The 24292-nt window shown below is 41.2% G+C and overlaps 1 protein-coding gene and 1 pseudogene across 2 annotated transcripts; both read left to right on the plus strand.

The window, feature by feature from the left end:
• Nucleotides 1-1166: 1166 nt before the first annotated feature.
• Nucleotides 1167-22484, plus strand: RARRES1 (retinoic acid receptor responder 1). The gene is made up of 6 exons (XM_020791814.3): nt 1167-1551; nt 16442-16504; nt 16962-17100; nt 19067-19197; nt 20817-20879; nt 21830-22484. The coding sequence occupies exons 1-6, from the start codon at nt 1270-1272 to the stop codon at nt 21989-21991; spliced, it is 840 nt and encodes a 279-aa protein (XP_020647473.3). The 5' UTR covers nt 1167-1269; the 3' UTR covers nt 21992-22484.
• On the plus strand, nt 14127-14782 carry LOC144587789 (cold-inducible RNA-binding protein pseudogene; annotated as a pseudogene). Its single transcript, XR_013542934.1, has one exon. The product of XR_013542934.1 is annotated as a cold-inducible RNA-binding protein pseudogene (transcript).
• Nucleotides 22485-24292: the final 1808 nt, after the last annotated feature.

Raw genomic sequence — 24292 nt, forward strand, 5'->3', positions numbered from 1 at the left:
AATCTTCATATTCTCCAGTAAGGGATTACTCTACTTTGTCCTGCAGAGCTATACCCCTCTGTACCACTCAAACTCTCTTCTCACAAGAAGAGGGCAGTTTTCCTTTTGCAATGGAAGGAGGAGGGGAGGACTGCAGGATTAGAGAGAGAGAGAGAGACAGGCGGAGGGGAAGGAGTTAGGCACCGATGGAGCTGTGGCTCATCAAGCAGCATTTTTCACTTCCCCTGCTTATCAGGTGCAAATTCACAGCAGATCACTTCCCACTTTTCCCACAGTGTAACTGCACCTTCATTCCCCTGGAGCTAAATAAAGCTTACTTTTAGATAAGTGGGCACAGGACTACAGTTATACAGCATCCTTCATTTTCATCGCCTATATTTGTAAATATTACATTATGATAAACATCTAGGAAAAGGAAGGAAGGAAGGGTAAAATGATTATTTTTACTCAATATAGCACACTGCAGAATTTGGGTTTACTGTGTCAAAGAAGCAATTTGAAATAGCAAATCTTTACTGTTTCCAAGCCTGTGGAGGCAAACCCAAACAACAAAGAGAAACAACCAATGGTTCGTACAGTGCTAACAACAGTCTGAAACCGCAGCTCCTAGTACAGCCGAACTGCCTGAGTGGGGTGAGTGTCAGCCATGAGCATGCTCCACACACTCGTAGCCAAATTCGGATTTGTTCATCTGGGAAGTGGAATGGGTGCCACTCTCCTTCTGGAAAGGACGAGAAGTTGGAAAATTATTTTTTAGACCTCCCAATGGGCATGTTGGCCAAACCAGCGTTCTTTCATCGTGTCCCCCCCCCCCCCGCCTTTAATGTTTCCAACTCGCTGAACCAGGCGGACGCCGCCATCTCGGGAGAAGTTCCCCCTCACAGAATTCCCCCCCAATGTTCCCTGGGGGAATTCTAGGAAGGGTGTTTTCCCCCAAAAGTTAACGGATCCGAGCCTGTTCAAGGGAATTTTTAAAAAAAGGGGAGCAGGTGCTCTTTTCGCGCGCCTTCCTGAGGAGAGGGAAGGCGGGCCGCCGCCAGGCAGAAGCAGCCGCAGCCGCCGGGCGTTTCTTGACCCGGGGGTCACTGACTCTCTCGAGACGCCCTCGAAGGGAGCGGGAAAGGCGGAAGGAAGGGGAGTTGGCGCTGCTGAGAAGGGCGCCTCCTCGCCGGGGCTGGAGCCAGGCCGGGGGAGGGCTCCGGGCGCTATGGGTACTTGAAGCGCCCGCCTGCGCCGCTCCGGCTCATTTCTCCAAGGCTGGCCCCAAGGATGCGGCGGCTGGCGGCTTCCCTCCTCCTCTTCCTCCTCCCGCTGGTGCTCCCTTCACCCTCCTGGGCTCGGGGGGCGGGAGGCGGCGACGGGGGCCCTTCGCCGCCCAAACTGATTTGGCAGGACCACCAGCGGCGGCTGCTCTCGCCCCGCGGCGCGCGCGACCCCTCGAGCCTGCAACTGGCGCGGGTCGCCCAGACGGCCGTCCACTCTTTCAATTACCGCCTCGGGTCGCCCAGCTCGCTCCGGGCGCCGGGGCAGGTTAAGAAGGCTTCGGTCAAGGTAAGGAAAGGGCCGTCCGCTGGAAGGAGGGCAAGGTCCCCTCTCCTGGAACCGGAGCTCCGCAAGAAGGGCCCCGGCACTCTGCAAATGGCCAGAAGCTTGTTTTCCTAGGGGTTATTTTACCGTGGCTTTGGAGGGAGAACTTGGCATGGGGGCGGGGGAGTGCAGTTGCAAACGGATGGATGTGCGATCGGAAAATAGAAGGGGAAAGGGAGAAAATTGTTATGCGAATTGGCTTATTAAGAATCTAAAGAATAAGCAGTGACAGGCAATGCAATTTATTTGTTGGATTTTTTTGATACCCGCTGTGAATTCCCCTTCGACCTATGGTGAACCTATAAATGAGTGCTCTCCAGAATGTCCTGCCCTCAACTGTCCTGCTCAGTTCTTGTAATCTCAAATCTTTTAGGGAGTTAATCCATCTCATTTTTGGTCTTCCTCTTTTCCTGCTGCTTTCCACCTTTCCCAGCATTATTGTCTTTTCCATAGAATCTTGCTTTCTCGTGATGTACCCAAAGCATGAAAGCCTCGGTTTCATCATTTTTGCCTCCAGAGACAACAGTTCAGGCTTGATTTGATCAAGGACCCACTTGTTCGGCTTTCTGGCAGTCCAGGGTAACCACAAAGCTCCCCTCCAGCACCATATTTCAAATGAATCCATTTTCTTCCTGTCAGCTCTCTTCACTGTCCACTTTATATAAGGGTTAGGAAGTGCTTGGTTTCCATTCTTAAATCAGACTGCTGCAATAAATTAAAACAACTTCTTTTGGGGGGCTGGAACTTCTTTGCTCGTACCAATATTGAAAATCTATGGTTCCCATTTACTGAAGTGTAAAATGGACCAGGTTAGTGGGTCTGACAGGGCATTTGTACCATTATTTATTTAATTTATATGCCACCTACACTACCCAAAGGTCTCTGGGCAGCTTACAATAATTTAACTACAATAAAAAGATTAAAGAATTAAAATACAATTAAAAAGACAGTGCTCTAAAAATTACCATCAGGACCCACAGTTGATATTATTTCAATTAAAAACCTTCTAGACAATTTACTTTTAAAAAGAAACTTTGTTTATTTCCTATTCAAAATAAATTTAGCCCAGGAGAATTGTTGCTCTGGGGAAGGTTTGAGTGGAGTGTGGTGCTCTCCCCAAAGTTTTTGAATAGAATCTAAAACTCGCAATTGGACAGATTTTTACCTAGTATTGCCATCATTTGTTTTTCTGTCAGGATCACTTTGCCATTAACATGGTAGAAATGTAACAGGTAATACTCTACCATGTGCCTTTAAGATTCACTTAGACATTTTGGTCTGATTGCTACTGTTTCAATGGCAGAATAGCCCTGCCAAGAAAAAAGTGGGCTATTCAGTTTGTTCTGTATTTAATCATATGTGATCCATGTGACTTTTGTCAGTGTGACAGTATGTCTTTTGGGGAGCCTGGGTAGATGAAGGTCCATTAGAGCTACACCTGAGCATGGTAAAAAAATCTGCTTAATGTGTTATAGAACAATACATAAAGATTCCAGCAAACTACTCTGGAATGACAACCTAAAAAGTTTGAATGGCAGCTGTGTTACTGTCACTAACCTCAGTGTCTTGAAATGTTTGCTGCTGATGCTCCTCTTTCTTTCTTTCTTTCTTTCTTTCTTTCTTTCTTTCTTTCTTTCTTTCTTTCTTTCTTTCTTTCTTTCTTACTATCAGGCTGCTGTGGTTTTTTGTTTTGTTTTTCGTTTGGTTCAGGTATACTGGCTTGGGTATCAAGTGCACTTTAACTTGGGGATGTAAGGGCTGCCTTTTGCTGTGCTGCTTCAGACAGCAAATTTCACGGTCCGTCTTTGCCCTGACCTTTTAGGCAGAAGAATCAATCAAAATGGTGGTCTGATCTAACTACCTTATGCTGTTCAGAGTTGGAAGGGGGACAGATGACATGTTAGCGAGCACACACACACACACACACACACACCAAAAAAAACTGGAACCAGGCTTGGCAGCCAATGAGAAGCTCAAAAACAACTGGTTTCCTCTGTCTGGAGATGATGGCCCTGCATAATGATAATGGATGGCTGGATTACATTATCAGCTTGAAACTCAAGAGTTTGAAAAAGCTCCTTTCTTCAATTGTAGCTCTTAGAATCATCCAGGCATTGCATGCAAATAAGTGCTTCCTAACAATGTCAAGCTGCTGTTTCTTGCTTGCTTCCAAAGGCACAAGCAGTTTGCACTGAGAATTGGTAGGGTGGTGTTTGAATTCCACAGTAACTCGCCCCCTCCCCTGATCTGTTGACTCATTGATGGAACTGGTAGATTGGCAGTACCAGCATTGTTTGCAAAGAAACTACTTCAGGATGACCTGCGTGAACCACTTACAAAGATGTACAATGGGGGGGCTGAGGCAGCTAATACAGAGTGCCCCAGATGGGTATTGTATTCTGACATCAGCTCAGCAGTAAACTATTTTGATTCTTTTGTTTGAGTTGAAACAACTATAATTTTATTTGCCAGTCTGAATGAAAGCAGTCAGGCCAGCACTAAGCTGTTACGCTAGTGGTGATGAATACATGGAAAGAGGAGAGGGAGCAAAACACCTTATCTGCTTAATTCAAATAACTTGAGGTTTTAGGTTGAAAACCCGCAGTGACCTCCTTTCATTGAGCTATGTTTTTGCAAACACAGAACACTAGAAAATAAGGGCAGTGCTCTGTTTTTTCCCAGTGAGGAGAAAGTACAATAAGTCCGTGAGATGTTTATATTGAACCGTGAGATTAAATTTTCCAATTATACAATTTGAACCCTGCTTCCGTATTCTAAAGAGAAGACCCAGTGTGGCTAACATAATAAGCAAGTGCAGTTGGTATCGGAGTGGAAGTACAGTAAATGCAGTAACAGTACAAAGATATATGCAAGAACAGATTAATTATAATAAGCTCTGCAATTCCTGGCTGGGACAACAGACAAGGACAAACAACAAACAAGCTGATATTATCTCACATGGAAACTGAAAATACATAATCACAGGACTCCAGGAAGGTGTAGAAGAGGAAGATAGCAAAAGACTGAGCATAAAGTAGACTATGTCTAGATGGGCGGCATATAAATGCAATAAATAAATAAAATTAAAAAAAAATAAATAGCACCTTTATCCTACACAAAGGATCATAATGGCACATAAATTTCCTCTGTCAACAGTCATGCAACTTGAAATTCTAATTCATGCTGCTGCCTTGCCGTTGCTGTTATGTCCCATGGAGTAGCATCTGACCTAGCGATAGCCTTTAGAATAAACGTTGACAAAATTATATGGAGGAAAATGAAGGAAAAAAAGAGATGAAAGCAAGGCGAAAAGCAAAATGTGGATCCTTAAAGGCTAACAGACATGTTTCCTTGTGAGCTTTCATGTACTAAAAACATTGTTGTCTGCATACTGAGACAAAGTGCTCTTATCAGGAAAAAGGAAGCCTAAATTAAGATAAAGAAAAATAAATAAGGAAGGAAGAAACATGGCTACCTTTTAGGAAATTCTGAAGAATCAATGAGCTCGTAAAAGGCATATCATTACTATGCCATCTCAGGTCTGCTGGAACTGCTGGATAACTCAGTGGCTTAGGTCTCTGGCGGCATAACCACAGGTTGGGAGTTCAGTTCCTCACTGTATCTCCGTGACAGGGGCTGGACTCGGTGATTCATAGGGTTCCTTCCAGATCAGCAGTTCAGATTATAGATTATAGGTACAATGGTGCCTCGCTTAACGGTGATAATCCGTTCCAGGAAAATAGCTGTTAAGCAAAAACATCGTAAAGCGAAAATTAAAAAGCCCATTGAAATGCATTGAAAACCGTTCAATGTGTTCCAATGGGCTAAAAACTCACAGTCCAGCGAAGATCCTCCATACGGTGGCCATTTTTGGTGCCTGTATAGCAAGGAATCCATCCCTAAACACAGCGGGGAGCCATTTTAATTACCCGGCGACTATTTTGAAACCGCCGATCAGCTGTTAAAAAAACATTGTTTTGCGAAGAATTGGTTCCCGAAGCAGGGAACCGATCATCGCAAAACCAAAAAACCCCTATTTAGACCATTGTCGTGAAGCAGATTAGTCGTAATGCTGGGTAATCGTAAAGCGAGGCACGACTTTATTGCAAACTAAACATCATGGCTTCTTTTATTGGATTAATCCATGTAATGTTTGGTCTTCCTCTTTTCCTTCTATGTTTGCTACTATTATTGCCTTTTCCGATGAGTCATGTCTTCTCATGAGATGTCCAAGGTATGATCAGATCAGGATTGATTTGGTCTAGAATCCACTAATTTATCTTCTTGCCAAAAATGCTCATAAAACAATCTTCCAGCACAGTGGTTCAAATGAATCAGTTTTTCCCCCACTGCTATTCTTCATTGCCCAGATTTCACAACTATATAGGAATACTGATAAGGAATACTAAAGTATGATTGACCTGGGCCTTGATCTCCAGTAACATATCCTTACTGTTAAGGATCTTGTCTATTTCCTTCATACCTGATCTTCCAATTTCCAACCTTCTTTTTGATTTCTTAGTGTAAATGATGATTGAAATGAGGCATAGAAAATCTTCAACAACTTCTGTTTCTTCATTGTGTATTTGTGTAGTTATTATTTTGTCTTTAATGTGCAATGTAATCCTACATTTCCACTTTCATCTGTTATCATTTCAAGTCTATTTTCTCCTGGTCATATGTTTCAAACAATAACTTGAAACAACTTCTGATTAAAGAGAAAAAAGAAAGTGCCAAAGCAGAACTGCAAAGACAAGCAATCAAGCAGATCTATATAAGTTTTAATGTTGACAATGAAGAAATTGAAATTATGAAAGATCAGGCAGGATTTGATTTAAATTTTAAAAATGATTTTTAAAAAAATTTAAATTGTGATTTTAAACAATTTTTTTAATCATTGATTTTTATCAACCTTGTTTTGCATACCTTGGTTCAATCATCAGCCCATACGGTCAAAAACATTATTGTAATGTATAAAGTATAAAGTGATTTTCTTCTGAAAGTTTTTGGTATAATCCAGTAGTCAGCATATAAGGATCTTTAGTGTGTCTTCCTTTTTGGACTTTTGCTTGAACATCTGGCATTTCTTGGTAAGAATCTTTGATGTAAAATCTAGAGCATCACTTAGCTTCCAAAGAAAATTAATGTAATTGTCCTGTAGTTACTACATTATTTGGCATCTTCTTCTTTTCTGAAATTGAAATGTACATTGAATATTTCCTGTCGGTAGATCATTGCTTTGTCCTCCATGTGTTGGCATATTTTTAGGATTTTGATAGATTTTGCCTCTGGAAATTGAAATGGCTCCATTGATATCATACTCATGGTAATTTACTTCTTCCAAATGCTTTGAGAATATCTTTCACTTCCCTTTCTTACCCTGAGTCATAGTTTTCTCATTCTGTATTCCAACTATATGTGTAATGCAGCATTGGCCTTCTCTTTTACCTCTATGTACAGCACCAATTAGACATCCTTTCAGCTTTTTTTTAAAGTGTAGTGGCTGTTGAATTATGTTGTAGGCATTCTGGATCTCTATAAGCAGAAAAATAGCATATAAATAAAAATAATAAATAAACTTTATCCACTTGCTTCATTTGCAGCAGTGCTATTTGTATATATCCTTTACTTTTCCCCCCAGAAGCCATTTTATTGTCTTCTGACCTGGAAGTCTCATCTTCCGGCACTATCTCATTTTATTTTCAATTTTAACTTTATATTTTTTGAGGTATAAAATATTCAGAAGTGGCTGCCTTTTATGCAATACTATCAAGAGGTAGCTTGAGTGTTACAGTGGGGTCTTGACTTGAGAACTTAATCCGTATTGGAAGGTGGTTCTCAAGTCAAAAAGTTCTCAAGTCAAATCTGCATTTCCCATAGGAATGCACTGAAAACCATTTGATCCGTATCTGCTCTTTTCCGTCCATAGAAACTAATGGGAAGCTGCTATTCTGCCTTCGACCACTAGAGGGGGATATTTTGTTTCTTTTTTTCTTAGGTCAAGAAAGGTTCAGGGAGGGCAGGGAAAATACAGTCCAGGCAGTACAAGTACCAGGCAGTCTGAAGACTGTCTCCCAATCCACTCTCTAAACGCTGGGAGGAGTGAGGAAGCAGACAGGCACCCTTTTCACTGGCCAACAGTTAACTAAAGTTCAAATTTTGCACTTTCCCTGCCTCCCATGTGGTTTTTTTTCAGTTCTTAACTCAAATCTAAGTACTTAAGTCAAGTCAATATTTTCCTATGAGAGTGGTTCTTAAGTCAAAATGTTCTTAACTCAAGCCGTTCTTAAGTCAAGACCCCACTGTACTGCCATTGTCTGTGGAAGATTGTTTGCAAGTACTGTATCACTTTTCATCACTGCTCCTGCCCAGTAGCTAAAGAATTTCTTCACTCCCATCACTATTGGAACGATCAGTCCTCTCATGGTGATTTGGCCATTTGTTCCAGAAGATGATGAATGCATTTTAGTGTGGTGCCTCAGCTTTGACCATTCTGCCATGGGTGATCCTGCTTTGACTCCAGACTCAAGAGTCTAGCCTCCTGATGGTATTTTTTCTCGGCTTCTTTGGCCCCTTCACCACATTCAGATGTTTATTCAAGGGGGGGCATGCTGTTCCCTCTCCTAATTAAGAGTGCACAGAAATGGGCATAATTCAGCTTAAATGTACAACACACAACCATTTGGAAGGACCAACACAAATGCATGATTTAGACCTGCCTCACTCTTTTTACACAGCCTTATGCATTCCGTGACAAGAATGTAAGAACACATGAAAAACTGCAGGACCAGACTTGTTACCCTGTTTCCCACAGTGGCCAAGCAGATCTCTGGGATCCCCAGAAACAGAGCTTTCTCCCAGGGTCACTCTTGAGCATCTGATATTCAGTGGGTCCATGATTTTATAATTATGTTTTCTTGGGGATTCTGGGAGTTGCATTCAAGAAAAAGTAATGTTCCCAAGCTTCAGACTGCATATCTGCTTTCAAATAACAGATCAACTGTGGTCTCTTGTTACAATTCTTCTGCACCTCATCTGTGAACACATCAAAGACCACTCGCCAATCCTACTTGATGCAGGCCAAGGCTTAAGCTGTCGGCATCCTAAGATCTGGCTCTCATCTCCATCCGAGTTGTCAGTCTTGTATTGCATTCTGAAAATCTGAAGAAATATCCTTCAAAGCAGGCAGCAAGAGCCTGGGGTGATGTTTTCTTCTCCCTCTCTTGTTTTACAGAGGTGTTTGCAGGAGAGGAAGAAAAACAAGAGAATGCAGTCTCTGAAATTTTTTACAAAACAAACCAGCTGGCTGGCTGGGATTGAAGGAGAGTGTTTGTTAACATTGTCAGTCTTTGGACTTCATCAAAAGTATGTTTTGGGAATGCAGTTTGATCATAAGCCGTTCTTCCAAGGCAAAAATCCACAGCTTTAGGAGGAAGAACTCCAGAAACTCAATACAATTCCCTGTGTTCAAAGAGCCCTATTCAGTCTCGGCTGCCTCTTTGATGCCAGCTTGGTATAAATCACTGCCAGCTACAGGCGTTGCTATGCTTTTCTATCTATTTGGCTTGAGAAAGTCTGGTAGAAGTGGCTTTGCTTAGCCATGCCTACCAATCATCAAGAGGCCCTGAAGCCCTTTTTGTTATTTTTTTTAAATGTTGCTGTTTTACAGTTGTTAGCTGGTAACCGTGGGGCATTCACTGCTGAGTCTTGAATCATATTTAAGGCCTTTGTTTTCTTTTTAAAAAGGTACATGCTTCAACAACTAAGAACCACATGGTACCTTAATGGCTAATGGATCATAAAGTTGAGTCCATCACACATCTCTTAGTTTCTGAGAGCCTTGTGGCATCTTAAAATCTAGGATGTTTTATGTGGTATAGCCTTTTGTGGATTGTAACCCACTATTTCAGCGGCAAGTGGTTTACAGTTCACAGAAGCTTATGTGGAATAAAACCTGTTAGTCTCTAAAGTATCTCAAGAGTCTGTGTTGTCTTTAGTGCAGTGGACTACAGATTACCATTGTTACTCCAGAGTTAGTGTTTTTTTAAGGTTCCAAAAACTCTGTGATGTTTTTGCTACAACTTGTGAATATTGCTCCTTCTGACAAATGTTGCATCAGATCAAGATGGTGTTTTCACAGGTAGCATTTTTGTTTCAAGACAATTGTGTTTGGCTCTGATGCAGATTATACCATCAGCATCATATCCTCTGTAATGAACACTATAATAAGAACATTATATTCTGTCTTCCTTGCAATGAGTATATGTCTTCTCACCCGGACGTTATCCTTGACAGCAACCATATGATTAGGTCAGGCTGAGATTGACTCTGTCAAGGTCACCCAATTAATTCCGTGACATAGTGGGAATAGAATAAAGAATAGATGTAAACTTGATCTCGAATAGAAATTAGCTGTCTCTTGACTCATGCACTGTATTCTTTCTCTCTTTTTTTCACCTAACTTTCTATATAGTGGCCGTTGACCAACACAGAATTAAGCAAGCTTAGCCCATTGTTTTTACTGGGCATAAACTGCATTCTCAAACATAGGAAATAATCCCATTGAGTAAATTTGCTTAGATTTGTGCTTTTAGGCACACTTAGCATTGCAGTGGACTTGGATGCTGAATCAGAGATCTTGGTAGACCACAGAATGAAGGTGATGTGCAAAACTTGGAACTATAACCATCATAGACTATGTCAAGTCCATATCTCACAGCATAGTTAGCACCTATGTAGTATGGCAGGATAGCTGAGTGATTTAGGTATCTGGCTGGGAAGGCAGATCTTGGGACTTCAATTCCCTACTATGTCTCCTGCAAGAAGAGCCAGCCCACGTGGCCTTTGGCAAGATGCACAATCCCAGGATGTCTCCAGAAGAAGGGCATGGTAAATGACTTCTGAGTACTCTCTGTCTATAAGACCCTGAAAAGGGTCACCAAAAGTCAGAATTGACTTGACAGCACATCATTATAATGCTTGCTAGAGATACTGGGAGTTGTCATTCTATTTTTATAGTCATTGGTTATAGTATCAGGAGTGTGTGTGCGCGCACATGCATATTAATTAGCAGTAGCTACATTCTGACCTGAGACTTCGCCATCCTTAGTAAAGTTGTCTTGCAAATTCCCTCCTTCGCTGCAATTGCCAGGAGAGAAGTAGTTTGTGCATTTCTTTTTAATTCATCTGGGCTCTGTGTTGTGTGTCTGTGTTCATGTAAACATACCAGCACAAACTGTGTTATCATTTTAGCTATAGTTTTAGCACTCTTTCCCACCTCCCTGTGGATGTTGGACTACAATTCCTGTTGACCACAGCCAGGATGGCTAATGTGGATCAGTGAAAGTTGTTGTGCAACATTTAGGGACCTCTGGTTGATGACACCCAGTTTAAGGGAAGGGGAAATACATCTTTAAACTTTGTATCTGTATTTTGCTTTTTCCCCCTTAATGCATAGTTTTAGCATTATGTCCATCTCAACTTGGTCTTGTGGAAGCATAATTTCTTGATCATGTGGCATCTACATGGAAGTACAAATAAGAACATTCTTAAATAAAAGATACACCTAAACTAATATTTGGCAGGTAGATGTGATAGTTAGGAGCCTGTCTGAAGTAAAAAAAAATCTCCCAGGTTTTTTTTTTGTTTTTTGCTTAGTAATAAAATATTGATCCAGCAGAAGTAAAATGAGTCCTCAGCGTGTTTCTTTTTCGAGAAGAGACTGTTAAACAGGCAGTCTATTGTCAAACTTGAAACTTGCCATTGCCAGCAGTTTTGGAATTTCCTCCTCCTCCTTCCTTATCTTTCAAATGGCATCCTTTTGGGGTCGACAGGAAGGGCGGAGGTGTATTTGCTGCTATGAGCAAAAGTTTAGGAACCAGATCCCTGCTGTTTGTACGAGCCTCTTTCTAAATGGCCAAGCATTTAAAAGAAGTGAAAGATACATTATTAAACTTAAAAATCTGTAAACAATGTCAACTGGCCAGGTTAGCCCGGATGACTTTAGCAGAAGCTTGTGTTGTGGAAACTGGACAGTACAGTTTTTCACAGAATAGAAACAAATACTGTCACCCCTGACTCTGTATACGTAGTATAGTGAGTTGTGACTGAAGGCACAGCTCCAGACACCGGCTGAACATTTAGGGAACTGCGGTGCACTCATGCGTTTGATTACCTGTCCAGAGTATGGAAAATGGCAGGCTGCGGCTATTTGCAGGCTTCTCTGTGTTTTTGCATGTGAATTGGAAGTATGAAATGGAAATCAAACCTGGGAATATCTGAATTTTTTCACTCCAGTTTCATTCCAACCTGTCTGACTTAATGCCAGGAGATGACCCTGGCATACCTTGCATGTCATCTGCCAAGACCTGGAACTATATCAGGAGTGGAAGCATGAGTTTCTAAAAGAGCCTGGGGTTTCAGTCTTTCTCTTTTTTTCCTTTCTCATTTATGATCAGTTCATTAGACAAGTAGCAGGGTATGGTAAATGCTCCCTGTTCCACCTCCCCAAATTGTTTGGCCTTCCATGGTGTTAGCCCAAAATATTTTACAGCCTGAGAAAAAGGCCAGGCTGGGATACCCAACCCTGTTTTCTACACAAAAGCAGACTGGATAGGCAGTTGCATTTTACTTTAGCAGACTGGTGATAGGGTGTAAGGGGTGCAGGCACACACAGTTTTAATCTCCATCAGAGGGGAAAGGCCAGAACTATGGGCGGCTACGGCAGATGGCCCCTGTAGCGTCTGTCCCCGATGCAGTTCCTCCACTCTGTCAAATGATAGGGCCTGTGCTGGCCTTGTCGTTTAAAAGTTTCTAAATACATAAAAAAGTAAGAAAGAATCATGGAAAGGGGTATCAGTTTGGTACTGTTAGACTTCTACTGACATGACTGAAAAATCATCAAGCAAAAACTGGATTTCAGTAATTTCAAGTGTTCTACTTAGAAAAGGGCACAAACTGCCGGTTTGGCAGTTCATCTTGGCCATTTGGCCCCCTGCACCCTCTAGCAATTGCCTACTCAGAGGCAGCACCTGGAGGAGGCGGGGTAGGGAGCTGGGACACAACATAAATGTATAACGCTTTATCTAAGATCACACATTTTCTGCAATTTTTTTGTATTTTAAAAAATTCAGCTTACTGGCTTGGTTTCAGCAATCGTTTGATGCTTCACAAGCCATGGATTTTGAAGTCAGGAATAAACAAACCTTCCTTACCATTTCTGTTATGTGCCTGGAGAATTAAACATGGTATGAAGTTTTATCCTTAGTGGTGGTTGGCCATTTACAGTAGGACACTCATAGTTGCTGGGGATTGATTACAAGCCCTCCTGCAGATAGTGAAAACCATGCATAGAAGTAAACACTAGATTGATTGATTGATTGATTACATGAGAAAAGGGGTAGAAACAGAAAAAATATTGTACCTGCATTACCAGAACTGACCACTAGAGGGTGGGAGAGAGTATGCTATGTATTCTTCACAAACAAGTATTCATGGCACAGTATCTGCCTCCCTCTAGTGGCTGGTTCTGGTAATACATGCAAAAATAGGTTTTTTTTTCCCCTGGATTATTTTCTTTTAATATTTTAAATATTTTCAGACCATAGATAAGTGAAACCACGGATACTGATTCCATGGACACAGGGGTCCTACTGTATTATTAAATCTTACATCCCACCTGTCAGTCAAAAATGGTACTTTAGGTAGCTTATAATAACTCTGTGCCTTCAAGTTGATTCCAACTTATGTCAACCCTTTCCAGGGTTTTCATGGTAGAGAATACACAGAAGGGGTTTGCTATTTCCTTCTTCTGTGGGCACCCTGAGAATGTGCAGTTTGCCCAAGGCTAAATAGGCTGGGTTTTCTCCAAGGAGTCACAAATCCCCAGATACCTAAGCCACTGACTGATCCCACCAGCCCAGCTAGCTAATAGTAATAAAACTGAAATAAAAATAGGCCAAAAACCCAAAACACAGTAAATTAAAAATAAAAAACAGCACCCAACCCATTGAAAAACAAACTCTTCACCAGCAATTAAGACTAAAGGGTAGAAAGTACTGTATCTCGTAACAAAAATGTATTTGCCTTGTTCCTTTAATTTCTATCCTAACCACAGCCCAGTTTCAAGTAGCATCTACAGACATGAGCCTGGAAGTTACAGGTTCAAATGTCACTGCTGTTTATATGAGGAGCCCTCTTGTGGAACTTACATAGAGATAATGGAAATCTTATCTAGTTTGGGCTGGGGGACATCTACCCTTTATAGATAATTTCAGGCATCATTGTTTGTCTAATTCTACAAGCTTTATTTATCTACATTACTTCTATGTTTCATATGCATTACAATACCTCAAATTTGTTCAGAACACCCAGAAGTCTTACAGCTATGGAAAACTGTAGGCACATATACTTGAAAATATATGAAAACTAATGTTGCAGGCAGATACTTAAGTGAGAATTCAGCCCAAAATATTGGAGCAGAAATGTACAATAAAATACAAAAAATGGACACAATGGGCGTGGCCTCCGCACAGCCTCGGTTTCATTCCGCTCGTTTGTCTCTCTCTCTCTCCCTCTCTCGCCGCCATTGTGGTCCTCTCTAGGCTTATTGGCCAGCGGCTCTTTGTGTGTCTATCGCTCCAGGACCCGTTTCGATCCCCTAGAAAATGGCATCAGATGAAGGAAAACTCTTCATTGGAGGACTCAGTTTTGAAACCAATGAGCAGAACCTGGAGCAGTTGTTCTCCCCCTATGGAGACATTGCAGAAGTGGTTGTGGTGAAAGACAGAGAGACTCAGCGTTCCAGGGGGTTTGGTTTCATTACCTATTGCCGTCCTGAAGATGCTAAGGATGCCATGAGAGCCATGAATGGAGAGTCTGTCGATAGGCATCAGATCAGAGTTGACCAGGCTGGCAAATCTTCCCGTGGCTCTTCTGGAGGAAGAGGACGTGGACGTGGATTCTCCAGAGGCGGCGGAGGATATGGAGGTGGTCGTTACGACAACAGAAGTGGTGGCTATGGTGGATCCAGAGATTACTATGGCAGCAAGAATCAGGGAGGTTATGGGGACCGTTACTCTGGAAGCTCCTACAGAGACAACTACGATAACTAGCTTGCGCCGAGCATAAATCCTTCCTGAATCAAGATCGTCCTTCCAATGGCCGTATTTATAAAGATTTTTGGAGCTTCGCTGAATCTTGTTTAGTTCTCTACCTGTATCTTTCCTTTTGCAGTCCTATTGCAAGCAGCCCAACAGCTTCTGCTACAGGATGGCTTGTTAAGAGCTTTCTGGGGGAAAAATGTTTTAATTTTGCCATGTTTTTTTTTACAGGTATGTTTAGGCATTTTGAATACAAAAAATAATGTTTTAACCACATTGTAAACATGCAGAAGCTTATAACCTAAAAAGGCACAGAAAAGTAGAGAACATAACTCTAAAATATAGTATTAAAAAGTGAAAATCATTATAACGTTAAGTAAGCTTTAGTCTTTAGAACTTACTACTGGATACACATAAAATTATTCTAACTGCTCATCCAACCAAGCCAGTATGCATCTATGGAGCAAAATTCATGATGTCCTCCTCTGCTCTGCTCTGAGATACATGCTGCCTTGGCATCTGTTTTGTTGGTATCCATTGCATGTGTGTGGCATGGTGTGTTGTGTTGTTGCATGAGTCACCTGCCTCCCTTTATTTATATTGCTCTCAGATGTTTACATTTCCCTTCAACTGTGAACAACTGACTTCTGCAGTAGTAACTTACCGGGACTTGATACATAATGAAAAAAAGTATAATAGACATTTTAATTGCTTGTACAACTCCTGTAAAAGACAGCTCCTGTAAATCAGAATCTGGCAAGCTGCCACCATGACAATTAGCATTATTATTTTGACTAGCATTTGCAAAGCCAGCAGGTTGCACTAGGACTAAATTAGAGGTAGAGCAAGTTACTTGATTTGCAAGCATCACCTGCTGGTCATGTTAACACATTGCAAGATAATACAAACCAATTACACTTCTGCCTTGAATTAATTGCACGGGTCCAGGCAGCATGTTTTTGGTTATGCATGGATCCCCCCAATAAATAAACAAACAAACAAACAAACAAACATAAATAAATAAATAAATAAATAAATAAATAAATAAATAAATAAATAAATAAATAAATACTTTGCTGCTGTTTGTCTTCAGGAAGTGGCCTGGAAAAGGTGTGTTTCAGACTTACTAAGGTCCCTATTGGTGGTAGTGCAGTGGCACCCAGTCTAATGGTGGCAGCCCAGCTGGTCCCCTTTCCTGGCATGGCGGCTCCATGTGGCAGCCAGGAAGGGTGCTGGGGCATGCCGGGAGGCTGGCACAAGTCAGGGAGGTGCGTGTGTATGTATATATGTGTTTATGCTTTATAATTACATTTGGGAGGATATAATGATTATATACAGGTTTTGAACTACACGGGGGCCCATTACCACTAACCCCAGCATTGTTGAAGGCAGAAGTATATTTCAATAACTTTTCAATTCTCTCCCTTGTTTGAACATTTTATCTTTTGTAAAATACATACTTTTTACAGTGTTATTGTACAGTAACTTTGCTTCCAGACTCACCTAGAAAGCTAATTGTTTTGCAGTGGCTTGTAATATGCTGCTGTTCAAATTTAATTTTTAAAAACAAAGTGTGCATTTTCAGGAATGCATTTTCTACACTCCTCTCAATATTTTTTTAGCACTCCATATATTCAGAATTTAACATCTTGACACAATATTATTATCACTTCATTTGTATGTTGTGATTTCTAGTTTGTATTCTTTTTTAGCAGCCCTTGCAATGTTTTTTTTTTTCTCTCTCTCTCTTTCAGACTATTCCAGGAGTTGGGCGAAAATATTTCCTTCAGTTTTCTACAAAAGACCTTCAGACAGGGGTAAGCTTCTAACATAAAATGGAATTTCCCTCATAGGCCCCCATCTATCTTTTGGGGTTAGTTAATTCTGTTCTGTTTGAACGGAGAAAAAACTACGGCTACAACTTGTTTCTTAATCTGTTTGTGTCCTGTTTTTGTATCATGGGTTCTGTGCAGGTTGTGTGCTTTAAGGGTAATCCCTTCTGCTACCCTTGGCATGGGCACAGTTCATACGGTTCCTAGCTGAAGCTACCTGTGCCTGGATAGGTACCTCCTATGCAGGGGTGGGGGCATCTCGCTGCCTCTGAAACATGAACAATGGCACCATAGAATGTGTGGTATTCCTTTAAACCAAGGTGCCTTGCCCTGGTGCTACATTTCTGGTTTTTAACATGAAAACTATTCATTCTTTTAAAACCAGATTGTTAGTTTGGAGGTAAAGGGCTACATTTGTTTATTTTTATTTTATTTTATTAAGCAAAACCTAGGGACATGCCTTGCATCTGTGTTCTACATGAAGAATAAACCCAAGCCAACGGTTGATATCAACTGTATACGCAACAAAGACCACGATCAACGTCTCCAGGAAGACTATGGCTTATACCTAAGCATGAAAGGTGTGTCTGATTTTCCTCTAATAGTCTCCTTCCCCGCCATTATTTTTATCTGACCCTCTGCAGAAAGAAGAGGGTACAGCTATTTGTGATGCAGATTGAAAGGGGATGCTTGGAAGGGCTTTATGGAAGTAAATTCTGGGCTCTTGCCTTCGTCAATCTAGCAGATGTTTTATCTTTTTTTCTAAGCCACATACATTAATTTCTATGTCCATGTATCTTTCACCTTTCCACAGCAGTGTCATGAACATTTGAATAAACAATTTTAATTTGAATAAACAGTCTCCAACATTTGGAAAAGCTGTGGCAAATAATTTAATGGTGGCTTAGATATTGGCCACATTCATGTCATTATTAAACTATTTGCCACGGCCTTTTGTGCCTGGCTTCCCCTCCCTGAAATTGTACTATTTGTCCTCCATTCAAAAACATCTTTTCAGGATTTTTTTTAAAAAGGTCATGTGATCCATTTATAGCAACATAGTTAGAGCTTGGCAGTGCCCTTTATTGGATTATGAGCAGGATACAAATCAGACAAACCTTCAAGTAGTCCACTACTCTTCATCAGGCAAGGATAATACAAAGCCTGAGTTAAGGCATATAGTTAAAAAAAAAACAGGGCCAAATGTACTGGCCATGGTGCCTGAAGCAGGACTACCAACAAAATAAAATGGAGGTTAGATTCTGCATGAGGCAGAGGTAACATAGGGGTTAATTTGCAGTTCCCCCCTGAACTCCAGATCTAAGACTGGCTCCCTATCCCTCGTGGATTTGCTTAGAAAAGGCCACATGGGCTTCTTTGTAGGTTTGATCAAGGTGAAGCAAGGTCCCAGTCTTCACCTCAGCAAAATAGGAGAATACATTTTAGTACCACAATTGGCTAAAAAGTCAATTAGAGCCATGTTAGTAATCATACTTGGAGGAGATGACGTCCTCATTGAGGTTCAGAATCATGAACATCCTCTTCTCATGGCAGCAAAATTCTTCCCAGGTGGCCATTGTGGTGTTTTCAACAACAAATTCAGTTTTTCTGAGTTCACTGTACAATGTTTCTAGCTGAAGTGATAGGCTCTTCATCTGATTTTTTTTAAAAAACTGCCATTGGGAAAATAAAAACACACTGGCTAGAATCCTCTTAGTTATTTACACCACCATAGGGATGTGGTGGCGCTGTGGGCTAAACCGCAGAAGCCTTTGTGTGCTGCAGGGTCAGAATACCAGCAGTCGTAAGATCGAATCCACGTGACGGAGTGAGCTCCTGTCGCTTTGTCCCAGCTCCTTGCCAACCTAGCAGTTCGAAAGCATGCAAATGCGAGTAGATAAATAGGTTACACCTCAGTGGGAAGGTAAACAGCGTTCCATGTATAGCCACGCTGGCCACATGACAACGGAAACCGTCTCCAGACAAACGCTGGCTCTACGGCTTGGAAATGGAGATGAGCACCGCCCCCTAGAGTCGAACACGACTGACTAAAATGTCAAGGGGAACCTTTACCTTTACCTTAGGAACAGTGGTGTAAACTGCAGTGGTAAATTACTGCTAGTTAATGGGTCACCATTTGTATCCCTTCTTGTGTGCCATGTCATACAACTGGCTTGTGACAAGGAATACAGGTGGTGATTCCTGGTTGTTGTTCTGTGCTATCAGATCACCTCCAACCTATGACAACCCTTGGCATGTCCTGTCCTTAACAGCCTACGCTCAATTCTTGTAAACTCAAGGCTGTGGCTTCCTTTAGGGAGCCATTTCATTGGAGGCTTTTTCAGTACGGACCATTTGCTGCTGCAGTTTATACCATTGCACTTAATGTCAGTGTAAATAAATAATCAATAGAATTCTGCCCTCTGGCATACAATATGCAGGAAAGTCTGAGAACATACAATAAGCTTCTGAAGCCCGTATTGGCTTTCAGTGAAAGATGCTCATTATCATGTGTTTGACACTATTTTCTCTTTCGGACCCTTTCAGGTATCAGTGAGCCCTCCCTCAACCTCGTGTCAGCTTTGGCTTCTCTTGGCAGCAGTTACATCGCATGGGAGAAGTCAACTGAAGACACGACTTACTTCTTGACACAAGTAAAGGATGCGAAGTATTCTTGGGTAGGTAAAATTGCACAAAAATGCAAATGCTTTACCACAGTTTTCTGTACCAACAGCAGTTTGCTTACCATTCAGGTATCTCAGTGTCTTAAGTACTCTAGATGCACTTTTAATGGAAATCTCATATGGCTTGCCAGTTCTTCTAAACTGTGTTTTGTAGCATTAACTTAAAGTATCCTGAAAGTTCAGGAACAACTAATGAAGGGGAAGGATATCCTCCATTCTTTGTAGCTGTCCTTGGATTATTGGAGGATGGTGAACATGTAGCTTTCATGATGTTTTAGACCTCAGTTCCCACAATCCCATGTTCATTATGGCTCATAGGAAAAGCCGAGTGTGAGAATAGGACCAGTTGTGAACAGCTCTGTGTCTCTGAATGGCTGTTATAGGCACTTCTAAAAACACTCACTCCAAATAACATCTATTGAGATTAGGGGTGACAGCTCCCAAGTAGGCGTATGCCAGTTTGCTGCCTAAATCAGGAGGAGGAAGACTCTTTTTCTAGAAGTGTGTGCGCGCAAAATGTTATTCGACTGCAGTTTCCACCAGCCAGCATAGCCAACAAGGAGGGATCATGGGAATTGTAGTCGAACAGCATCTGGCATTTCACAGGTCCTTATCCCTGTTCTAGAGTGATCTGCCATAGAACGTAGAAAACATCTGTTTTCAGGACTGGCAAAACTGGGTGTGAAGAATAAAGCACAATGCATGGAAGTCACACCTGAGACGATGCAAAGGCAGTGAGCGATGTCCCAATGCAGCCCTGTGCATGTTTGAAGGAGGAAAATGATAAGATATAAAATGCTCCTTTGGGACATCTTGACAGCACTTGGAAAGTTTGAAAAAGAGTGGTGATGGGGGATGTTTTCACTGAAGGAGTTTGAAATACCCATAAATGAGTAGAACTACAAATGCACAGTTGTGCCTTGTTCTACGAATTTAATCCATTCCAGAAGATGGTCATAACTTGAAATGGTCGTAATTCGAAGCCCATAGGAATGCATTGAAATGTGATTAATTCTTTCTGGCCGAAAAAACTCCCAAAAAATCACAAAAACACCGCAAGACCCATCGGAAATGTGATTAATTTGTTCTTTCTGGACGAAGAAAACCCCCCAAAAGCAAACAAACTCTGCAAGACTCATCACAGCACAGAAACATAACCCCCCCAGCCCAAAACCATGCTGCAAAACCCACCCAGAACATGCATTTTTTAAAAAGCAGAAAGCAGCACTTTACCAGGCAGTCTGAAGCCTCCTCCGATTGCACACTCTCTAACTGCTGGGGTGAAAGAGCTACAAAGAAGCAGCCTCGTTGCCACCAACAGTTAGCAGTTTGAATTCCCCGCCTTTTCTCCCTGCCTTTTTCCCATCATAACTCGAAGCTCCAGCCACAGGTCGAAGTAAAATTTTGTGGCTGGAGCTGGTCGTAACTCGAATTGGTCATAAGTTGGGACGTTCGTAAATCGAGGCACCACTATAGTGTTTGATCTAATGTTTAACATACTTGGTGTAATGTTAACACAATATGAAGTGCAGTTCTTGAATGGTAGCACAATGTTTTAAAATGCAGTTTCAGTTTTGACTGACCACCTTCATTCTAACTTCCTTTCTGTACAGGGAAGAGCTGATGAGTCACTTGAATTTAATTTTTCTGTCCTGCTTGGTAGCAGTCTTTCAGAGGTAAGAATGTTGCACTATTTATCATGTAAATCTTCACTTATTTCATTCTTGGAAGTGAAAATGAAAAACATTAGAAGTTCTCTTCCACCAGTGGAAATACAGGCATTTTAATGCATTTTCTGCATTATTTTTTTAAAATACTTTGTGGACTTTTTTGTTTGTGAAAAAATGCACTTTGTGCAAGAATAAAATTTGCACAAAATGCCTCTTTTGCTAATGCCTCTGCTGACAAAAGGAAAATAGTCTTTTGTTTTCATGGAAGTGCAAAAAATCCTGTAGCAGCCGACAGAAGTCTTCTGTCTTGTCTTGAAAGGGTGTCTCGATGTGCTGAGATACTCTGTTTCACTGAGGACAAGGTTACCGTGAATACTCATAACATCTTTATTTAAGACGCCATCTATCCTATTAAAAAGTGAAATTATTTAGTAATTTTCCAATTTCTATAATGAGGTTTGAAAAGTTTAGCACATTTAGGAAGGCCTTGCTACATCTCTATTATGAATTCATAGAGTGGTCCTTCAGACCCAGCACTCCACCTACAGTGTGGCCGCAGTAAGAGCAATCTTGCAAAGCTGTTGTATGAATCACTGGCCAGGATCAGAAGCCTCCTCTGACCAACCGTGGCTCTCTAGGGTTTTAGGGCAGGATTCTTTCTTAGTCTGTCTTACTGAAAGATCTGTGGCATCACCAGATCGTTTCCCATCCAAATACTAAGTCGGGCTGACCTTGCTTAGCACCCACAATCAGAATCAACTGTGTTCAGGGTGGAATGGTACGTAACCTAAACTCGATAATAGAGGTAACTTCTGTATAGGTTTAGCCTCTCAAACATACACTAAAGTCCTGTGCGCTTCTGTTGAAAGTCAGTCCTTTTGCACTGAGAAAGGTGACCGCTTTTAACACTCAGAGGTGCTGTATGAGTACTCATCTAATTTTTTTCATCACTGTAGTCTCTTGCCTGTCATATGCGTGTTACCTGGAAGCTTGAGCAGCCTTTGAAAGTGAAGTATGACTGCTCCACTGAGGAAGAGTCTTCAGAGTCTGCAGATGGATCCGGAGGAGAACTGGGATCTACAAGTGGCTTTTTTATTGATCCAGAAAATAATTTTTAAGTGAAGACAGTGCTTGTGTTTATAATGGTGTAAACATTTTTACAAAGGTGTAGAGCACCTACTCTTAATATTCCCAAATCAGTATTGTAATTTTTCTTCTATATAAATCTTTGTGGCACAAGGGGAAACCTTCCACTATCCACTTCTGAGCCTCCTTAAATACCTTTTTTTTTGGGGGGGGGGGAGATTCCATAAAAGGAAAAATTCTTTTTTGTATCTTCCTAGAACTTTTATTCTTATTCTTTTTCCATCCTTTCTGTCCCCCTCTCCCCTTTTAGAGATTGTTTTTAATATATCTTATGAATTACTGATTTGTCACTAAGTTTCTAGGAGCGCTGTAGAGAATTGGGTAGAAGGAAAATTTATGTATACACAAACACACAAGTTTTACATTTTTAAAACTGCCATTTCGAAAAAAATTGATAAGACCTTTTACATTTTGGAAATAAACATTTGATGCCACCCGTTATCTCCAATAAAATGAATGTTGGTACTTTCCTTGTATGCTGTGTTGTTTTATGTTGGTTGGACCATTTCACATCTCTTTTTCCATCCTGTACATATGAGACTTTGCAGAAGCTAGGAAAACTATAAATAGATGAATACCGATCAACTTTTTGTGGGAAATTTTCTGAGATGTATGAATGTGCTCTTCTAAAAATGTTGTCCGCTTCCAGCTGTTTTGTAATGATACCTTCTACCTTTATTTTATTTTATTTCATTTTTCGTTGACAAAATGGCTGAAATCCTGTTCCTGCAGCTACACCACATAAGGCTGATCACGTCATCTGTGGTGATTTTTTTTTCAAAAAATAAAACATTTCAGATTTCCCCCCAAATATCCTGAGGCTCCCACAAAAAAAACCCTTTGTCATGGGGAAGCCATTGGAGTAAAGCCATCTTAGCAGTGGGGAGTTTTTGAAATTAAAAACTCCCTCTATCCTGTGATCCTCAGTGGTTTCCCCAAGACAAAGGGGATTCTAGGGGAGCTTTAGGACCTTTAAGGGAGTGTCAAAAAAATTGTATGTACAAAAATTTGCTGTGCCTGATGACTTCATCTCCCCTATGTGGTGTAACTTGCAGAACAGGATTTCAGCTAATATGTTTGATAAGAATTCAGGGTTGGGGGGTGAGGGCTTAATAACACAACTTAGTGCTTCTTTCCTTGTAAGATAATTTGTTTTTAATTTTTTTTAACATAAATTATGTAGCCTTACAGGGGAACCAGCAATTCAAGAAAATGGGCTTGAAAACTATCCTTTCAATGTTGTGCAAGAAACCTGAATTTGAAAGCTAAAATCTGAAGATGAATTATGACATGCAATGCTGATGACATTATAAGTGCTTGCGTTCCAGCCTCACCATTACAGCTACTCCCACTTTGGTCTACAAGTTAACTTGCTTCCAGGGAAAGAACTTAGCTTTCTGTATAGTCCTTCTTGGGAATGTTCTCCGTTTAGGACTGCAAATCTCTCTCTCTCACACACACACACACAGCCAATTGACAAGTGTAAAAAAAATTAAACAGGACATGATCCAGTGAGATGGACAGAGCCTAGAAGATCTCTGGGGAAACTCTGGAGCTCAAGAGGGCATTTTTTCCTTGGCCCAGTACTTTTCCAGGGCTACCAGAAACACACAACACATCAAACCCTTCCTTGTTCTTTCTTCTTTCTTTTTTAAATATGGACACTCTGCTACAAGTGTGTGAGGTGTAACTTGTCTTAGAAAATTTTGCCCTTTTGAGGCATAGTTCCCATGATGGGGTTTTTTGTTTTTTTTGTTTTTTTTTTTTTTTTTGAAAAATAAATACACTTAGAGACTTTATAAATGCATTCATTTACATAAACATATAGCTATTTTTAAGGGGGACGTGGAGGCGCTGTGGGCTAAACCACAGAAGCCTTTGTGTGCTGCAGGGTCAGAAGACCAGCAGCCGTAAGATTGAATCCATGCAACGGAGTGAGCTCCCGTTGCTTTGTCCCAGCTCTTCGCCAACCTAGCAGTTCAAAAGTATGCAAATGCGAGTAGATAAATAGGTACCACCTCGGTGGGAAGGTAAAACGGTGTTCCCTAGTCACGCTGGCCACATGACAAGGAAAACTGTCTTCGGACAAGCGCTGGCTCTATGGCTTGAAAATGGGATGAGCACCGTCCCCTAGAGTCGGACACAACTGGACTAAAAATGTCAAAGGGAACCTTTACCTTTTTTATAGCTATTTTTACACTGTATTATAGATCTTGTAGACCAGGGGTCCCCAACCCCCGGTCTGCGGCCTGGTGCCAGTCCGTGGCCATGGT

The sequence above is a fragment of the Pogona vitticeps genome, chromosome 3 (genome assembly GCF_051106095.1).
Source record: "Pogona vitticeps strain Pit_001003342236 chromosome 3, PviZW2.1, whole genome shotgun sequence".
Classification (NCBI taxonomy): Eukaryota; Metazoa; Chordata; class Lepidosauria; order Squamata; family Agamidae; genus Pogona; species Pogona vitticeps.